General features: G+C 54.3%; 1 protein-coding gene and 1 pseudogene across 1 annotated transcript; one reads left to right on the top strand and one right to left on the bottom strand.

Moving 5' to 3' along the window:
* The window catches only part of LOC135448719 (uncharacterized), an 8,492-nt pseudogene extending 8,215 nt beyond the window's left edge, over positions 1–277 (bottom strand).
* Positions 278–3,757: 3,480 nt separating this feature from the next.
* LOC135448718 (mas-related G-protein coupled receptor member D-like) lies at positions 3,758–4,771 on the top strand. Its single transcript, XM_064714926.1, has one exon. The coding sequence runs from the start codon at positions 3,758–3,760 to the stop codon at positions 4,769–4,771; it is 1,014 nt and encodes a 337-aa protein (XP_064570996.1).
* Positions 4,772–6,628: the final 1,857 nt, after the last annotated feature.

Below are 6,628 nucleotides of genomic sequence, written 5' to 3'. Positions count from 1 at the left end.
GTTAAAGGATGCAGTTTTGGTGCTGTCAGATGTAATTTTCAGTTATTTTCACAGAAAGAATTAACATCAAAATTTTAATTTCCCTCATAGTGCCAATGTTGTGTTTCAATTGATCTTCTTTTTTTAAAACATGTTAATAACATCTTTTATTGACAGAGTTAAGAACATGGTGAACTTTGATTAACAGCCGGCAGCATGATTTTTATATGTTGCATGTTCGTTCCCACTCAGGTTTTACCTGGGCTTCTTGCAGAGGGTAACAACCATACCACTCCATGATCCTTGTGGGTCCCTTCCAACTCTGGATATTTTATGGTTCTATTTTATGATGCCTGTATTTCATGATGACTCAACTGGATGGTGACTCCCTTGTGTTGTCCCTGTTCCCTGCGTCTGGTACATCCTCAAATGCCCTCTGGAAGGCAACAATTACAAAGGGGGAGAATTCCTTTGCACAGCTCCCAGCCAGGAAGTCAATCAGAGGGTGGGCACTGCTGTTGGCCGAGGAGCCAGAGCCCCACCCCCATTCCCCCACCCCACCCCGGCCCAGAGCAGCAGCAGCAGGGGCAGGCACTTTGCTCCACTCCCCCCCTGCTGTCACACTGGCTCCAGTTGTCAGGCTCCCCTCATTCCAGCTCCCCTGGGATCCCTTTCCCCTGGGCGGGCCCCAGCAGGCAGGGCTGGCTGCCTCCGTCCCAGGGGAAAAAAGTGCTCATGGTGACACCTCTGCTGCTTCTCCTGCCCTCCACAGCTGCAGGGGTGAAAAAAGGGACACACCAGAGCAACGCTGCTGCCCACAAATGTGGCTTTTCCCCTCTTTTCCCACCCCCGCTTATGTGGGGCAGCAAGGGAGGGGTGAGGGGCAGCAAGATTTGGGAAAGGGGGAAGTTGGAGCCCGGTCCCTTTTTGCCTGGCACCCAAAAACCCCGGGAAGGGTACCTCCCTCCTGGCTGTGGACAGCACACGCTGGAGCAGGAAAACAATTGGAGAAGGAAGGAATTGCCCCTGGAGGTTTTCAGAGGCAAATGCCTTTGGGGTGGGGTCTGAGCTGGACTGTCAGGTGTCAGTTGATTTCAATGAGCTGCTGGTTTCCCTTTAGCAGGACACCCCTTTCAATATTCCCCCCTTTTCCTACATAATATTGTTTTAAAATTCCCCACAGACCTCAGTTCTGCCCCCAAAATCCCCTAACCCGGGTTTCCCCCCAAAGAGGGGGCCCCGATGAAGGTGGGAAAAGAAGAGTCTGACCTGGGTTTTCCCCTGGCCCGCCTGGAGAACTTGCCCGCAGTGCACTGCCCTCAGCTGCCAGGCTCCAGCTGCTGTCCCTGGGCCGGGATCTGCAGGAGGGTCCCTGGAATGGTCCCTTGGGAAAGGGGAGCGCAGCCCGTGGGCTGAGCCCGAGCAGCGTCCGGCACGGGCTCTGTCCCAGCTCCTGCCACAGCCCCTGCTCTCCGTGCTGCCTCGTGTTCTCCAGGGCTCTCACACACAGGCAGCTGCCTCAGAGCCTGCCACGGGCTCAGGGCTCTGCTCCTCAGCTGCTCTTCACTCTGCCCGGGAAATGAGCAACGGGAGAGAGCCTCAGCAACCACACCTGTGCCCAGAGCACTTGGGCTCCATCTCAGCTGCATCTTTTACTTTAGAGCAACTCCAGTCCCAAAGTCTTGTCTTTTGAACAGCCTGGACTTGCCCCTGCTCATTCCTGAAGTGGATCCTTAGGACCCTGAACTACAACTGTCCTGTTAAACTTTCCTTTCTGGTTCAAATCTAGTTTTCCTATGTGTGTACCACAATTTCTGCTATACTTCACCTTCAGCACACAGTTTGCCAGAGGACCCATGTAATAACCAATTCTCTGTGTGCGCTGGAGCACTGGCACACAGTAGAGGGATGATTTAGGATGTCAGCAATTACATTTCTTCAGAGAAGAGGCAAATCCATGCTGCTCTTTTGGCTTTAATCCTTACAAAGTTACAGGTTTCCTCTGAGTCATCCTCTACACTGCCTTGGCACTCAGACAGCAGCCTACAGTGAATTCCAAGCAAGTCCTAGAAAGCTGAGGTGAGATGATTCCTACCCAGGCTGACATGTGCCTCAGGGATCTGGGATGCTCCTCCTGGAAACTGCTTGCCCTGGCACCAGAACTGTCACCTCTCTTCCTGCTGACACCGTGTTTGTGTCCCCAGCTATGGAATCTCACATCCCCTCACCAGCCCAATCCTTTCAAGGGCAAACACTTCATGACTCAGGAGCTGATGGGGCTCCAGGAGAGGTGGAGAGGGACTTTGGACAAGGGCATGGAGTGACAGGACAAGGCGGAATGGCTTCCCACTGACAGAGGGTGGGGTCAGATTGGATATTGGGAAGAAATCCTTCCCTGTGAGGGTGCTGAGGCCCTGGCACAGGTTGCCCAGAGGCTGTGGCTGTCCGTGGATCTCTGACAGTTGACAAGGCCAGGCTGGATGGGGTTTGGAGCAATCTGGGATAGTGGAAGTTATCACTGCTGGCAAAGGGACAGTCTGGGATCAGGTATCACAAACGACCCCAAGTGTTCCCAGGACTGAGGAGGAGCAGGAGCAGCTCTGGTGAAGGGCTGGCAGGGAGTTCACAGCACCCTGGTCCCTGATAGCTTTCATTGCATCATCAGGGGGATTGGCAATAATTAGGGTGGGCTCCAAGTGCTGATGACCTGGCTGCAAGCAACTGAGTGCTGTCCTTCCCTTGGGCTCTGTGAGCCTGCACTGGAATGACAGGAATGGGAGTCCATGGCCCAGGGGTGATCCCATGAGCCCAGGGGAGGTTTTGGCAATGGCTCTGGAGCTCTTCCCAGAATGGGAGCTGTTTCTGACAAGCAGCCAGGTACTTCAACAGCACTGCCAACACTGCCAGCAGCATTCCAGTGCCACCAGCACCACCAGCATCCCTCTGCTGCTGGAGGGACAGTGACCCCTCAGGGAAGAGAAACAAGGAATGGTAGAAACCTGTCAGAAGAGGAAAGGAAGTTGGAGAAAGGGACATTCTGCAGGGAAGGAATGTTTCTCACCAGGAGGAAATTAAGAGGCATTTGCAAAATATTTCAATTGGAGCTTTAGACAAAAACCACTTCCTCTCTGCTGTAAAAACCCCAAGATAAAGCTCTCTGAGGACGTGAAATTCTGACATAGCAAAAGTTGCAATTTCCCACTCACCTGGCACTGTACCAAGCCCTGGATAGCCGCACCAGGACAGGGCCCAGAGAGGAACAGGAGTGGGAAGTTCCTGGGCTGCCTTCACCTGGGCACTTTCTCCTTCTGTCCTTGACCTGGCAGGAGCTGCTTTAGGACATGGAACCCAAAGGAGCAAGAGGGACCAGGAAGCGCCGCTGATCTGCCCAGACCCCTTTGCCTGCTGCTGCCCCACAGGGAACAGGTCAGTGGAATGTTTGCCTTCCTCCCTACCCCACCTTCCTCTCCTGCAGCAGCTGCTCTCTTCCTGCCACCCTCTCCCGGTGACCTCAGTGCCCTGCCCAGCTCCCCCCTCCTCTGCCCTGAGCTTCCCTTCTGTGTCTTCTTCTGAACTCCCAAGCCTCCTACCTTTATCTCCCAGCAATTTCCACCGCCCTCTACCCCTGCACATCCTATCCCTCACCACTGAATCCTTCCCACTGCAGGGAGCTGCTGAGGAGCCACAAGGTCCATCTCTAGATTCTCCAAGCACTGACTGCCCATCCACTCTGACCACAGCCAGGGGCCACATCCCACTGCCTGCCCGGCGTCCATCCATGGAGGTGACCACCGTGTCCCCATCTCCTGCCTCACCCACTGAAGGATATTATCTGTGTGAGACAGATGCCACCAATGAGGCCCTACACAGTGTGACACTGCTCATGTGCCTCTGTGGGCTGGCTGGGAATGGGGCTGTGCTCTGGCTCCTTGGCTCCCTCACTTCATCGAGGAGCAGCACTATCCTTTACATCCTCATGCTGACTCTTCTTGACTTCTTCTTCCACCTCATTCTCTTGCCCTCCACTCTGCTCTTCCTGGTGGAGGATGTGTCCTGTTCTATTATCATGCCCTTGTCACACATAAGGTTCCTTTCCTGGATGTCATGGTTGTCTTACAGTGTGTGGCTGTGCACACTGACAGTCATCAGCATCAAGAGGTGCCGGTCCATCCACTGCCCGCTCTGGCTCTGTTGCCACCATCCCCAGCAGCTGTTAAAGGTCATGTTTTTCCTACTCAGGGCCTTCTTTGTCACTCTCGTCATTGTCTTTGCCATGATGCTTTCCCTGTGCATGTTCCAGCAATCTGAGCACTGCTGGATGTTTCTCAGCTTAATATACACCTCCAACCTCCTCCTCTGTTCTCCGTCCATGCTCATTTCCAGCACAATCCTCTACACTCATTTGAAGCCTGGCTCCCAGCAGCAGAAACCCAAGAAACTGGACATTGTTATCTGCCTCATTGTGCTCTTCACTCTGCCCCCCAGTCTCTGCAATTTCCTGCAGCAGGTCAGCTACACCATTGTGCCCTCCCAGGTTCTTTTCCTGCTCATCTGCATCCACAGCAGCATCAAACCCTTCATCTTTTTCTTGCTAGGGAGGTGCTGGAGGCCCTACTCCGTGGGGTCTCTCCAGCTCTCCCTCCAGAGGGTCTTTGAGGAGCCAGAAGAAAACACTGCCACAGCCATGATCCCACCATGGACACGGGGGTCTGAGTCTGTTGATTTCTCCTCCTGCACTGCTGAAGGACCCTGTATAGTGGCTGAGAGATTCCTTGAGCTTTCTGACAAATAAATACCCACAGTGTCACCCTCCCTGTGCTGCTGCATCCCCAGCCGTTTTTCAGGCCCCTCTGGGCTCTGATCCGTGCTTGGGAGGCCTCAGCCGTGAGGAGCAGCCCCTGGGCTCAGCTCCTGTGGCGCTGATCAGAAACACCCTCTGCTCCCAGCAACTGCTGCTGTCCAACCACCTCCTGGGCTTGGAAATTCTTGTACTGCCCTGGATGCCACAGCATCCCTGCTCTGCCACTGTCCCAGGAAGCTGCCGGCCCCAAGTGTGGCCAGGCTGAACCATTGCTGTGAGTGCCGCCCATGCCTTGGGGCCCTGTGAGCAGCGGCCCCAAAGGAGAGCCTTGGAGCTCTGCTGGGCCCAGCAGCGCTGAGCAGAAGCTCCCTGGCACTGGGGCCTCTCCCAGCTGGGATCTCTCCCGGCTGCTGCCCTGCGCTGATCCCCTGTTGTGGTGTGTTTTTAGTTTCCGGGTCCCTTCCTCAGGTGTGCCAATATTCCCTTCTCCCTTCCCCCTCGCCCCTTGCGGAGTGTGCCCTGTCAATCAGGTTTAACATTCCAGCAAGGCGTCGTGTGTTAGGTCCCTCAGGCCTGGGGGACATTGGATAGGTGTCCCTAGTCCCTTGAGACCCTGCCCCTTTCACCTGGTTGGTAGCTCACCTGTCCCCTCCCTTCCCCTGTCCCAGAGCTTAAAAGGTTAATCAGACCATGCGGCCGCATTCTGGTGGAGCAGTTGCCCCGGTTCAGATCTCTGTAACCATGGAATAAACATCTGGATATAACCCTCCAGCAGAATCCTCTCCTTCTTCTCTTCACCATCGCCAGAAGCTCTCTCTCCTGAGGTAAACGGAGTCCCTGACAAGCCTGGACTTGCTCAGTGCCCTGCTGCAATCTCCGGCAGCCGAGGTATCTCTGGGGTAAAGCACCACAGAAGCCGCCTTTGGCTCAGCAGCGAGGGTCACACTGACCCAGGCACCATCTAACTGGTTATATTGGGATTTTTATTCCAATAATCCCCGAACGCCCACGGCTCCTGGGCCCATCCCCCCAGGGCTCCAGGCCCAGCCCTTGGCCCAGGGAGGAGATGCAAAGGGATCCGCAGGGAGCATTTCACTGCCTGCCAGGGCAATTGCTCACAGGCACCTTGCACTCACTCTGCCTGGCTGGCTGGCTGGCTGGCTGTGTGCACACACGTCTGCATCTGCTCTGGCAAATGTGGCAGAAATGCTGCTCTCTCAGCTGTGTTAGTACCTGAGACATCTCACTGAGTCAGGCCTGGAAGGAACTATAAGACATAGGTAAATGCAGTTCAGAGATGTTCCTCTGTAAAATGTCTAACTTTAGGCTATAACATAAATACTGTTAAATTTGAGTGTTGTAAATCTTTTAGGCGCTTTTCCTTATTATCCTTACCCTCCTTATTACCCCTACCCTGTGTCCTTTTGTCACATGCCCTTGAACACACACACAAACACACACAGAGGGATAGCCCTTTGGTTTGTTGGTGCTTATTATTAAACATTTTTACTGATTTTACTGGTTTTTATTGCTTTCCTTGCTGGTGGTTTTGTGCCTTCAGAAATTCTTCCTCTGCCCTGGCTTTGGCATCTCCCTCAGCAAGCTGGGATGGTGCAGTTCCGAGGGGAGGAGCAGTCCGTGCTCCTCAGCACAGCCACCTCCTTCCAGGAGCAGGGTGACATCTGTGTTTGTCACCGTTGTCTCCATGGGGCATCGACACCCTCCCTGTGGCTTCTCTGAGGTCTCAGAGCTGGGACTGTTCAGCCTGGAGAAGGGAAGGCTTCAGGGAGACCTTAGAGCCCCTTCCAGGGCCTAAAGAGGCTCCAGGAACTGGAGAGGTACGTTGGA

The sequence above is a fragment of the Zonotrichia leucophrys genome, chromosome 5 (genome assembly GCF_028769735.1).
Source record: "Zonotrichia leucophrys gambelii isolate GWCS_2022_RI chromosome 5, RI_Zleu_2.0, whole genome shotgun sequence".
Taxonomy (NCBI): Eukaryota; Metazoa; Chordata; class Aves; order Passeriformes; family Passerellidae; genus Zonotrichia; species Zonotrichia leucophrys.
This window is presented reverse-complemented; position numbering and strand designations above follow the sequence as displayed.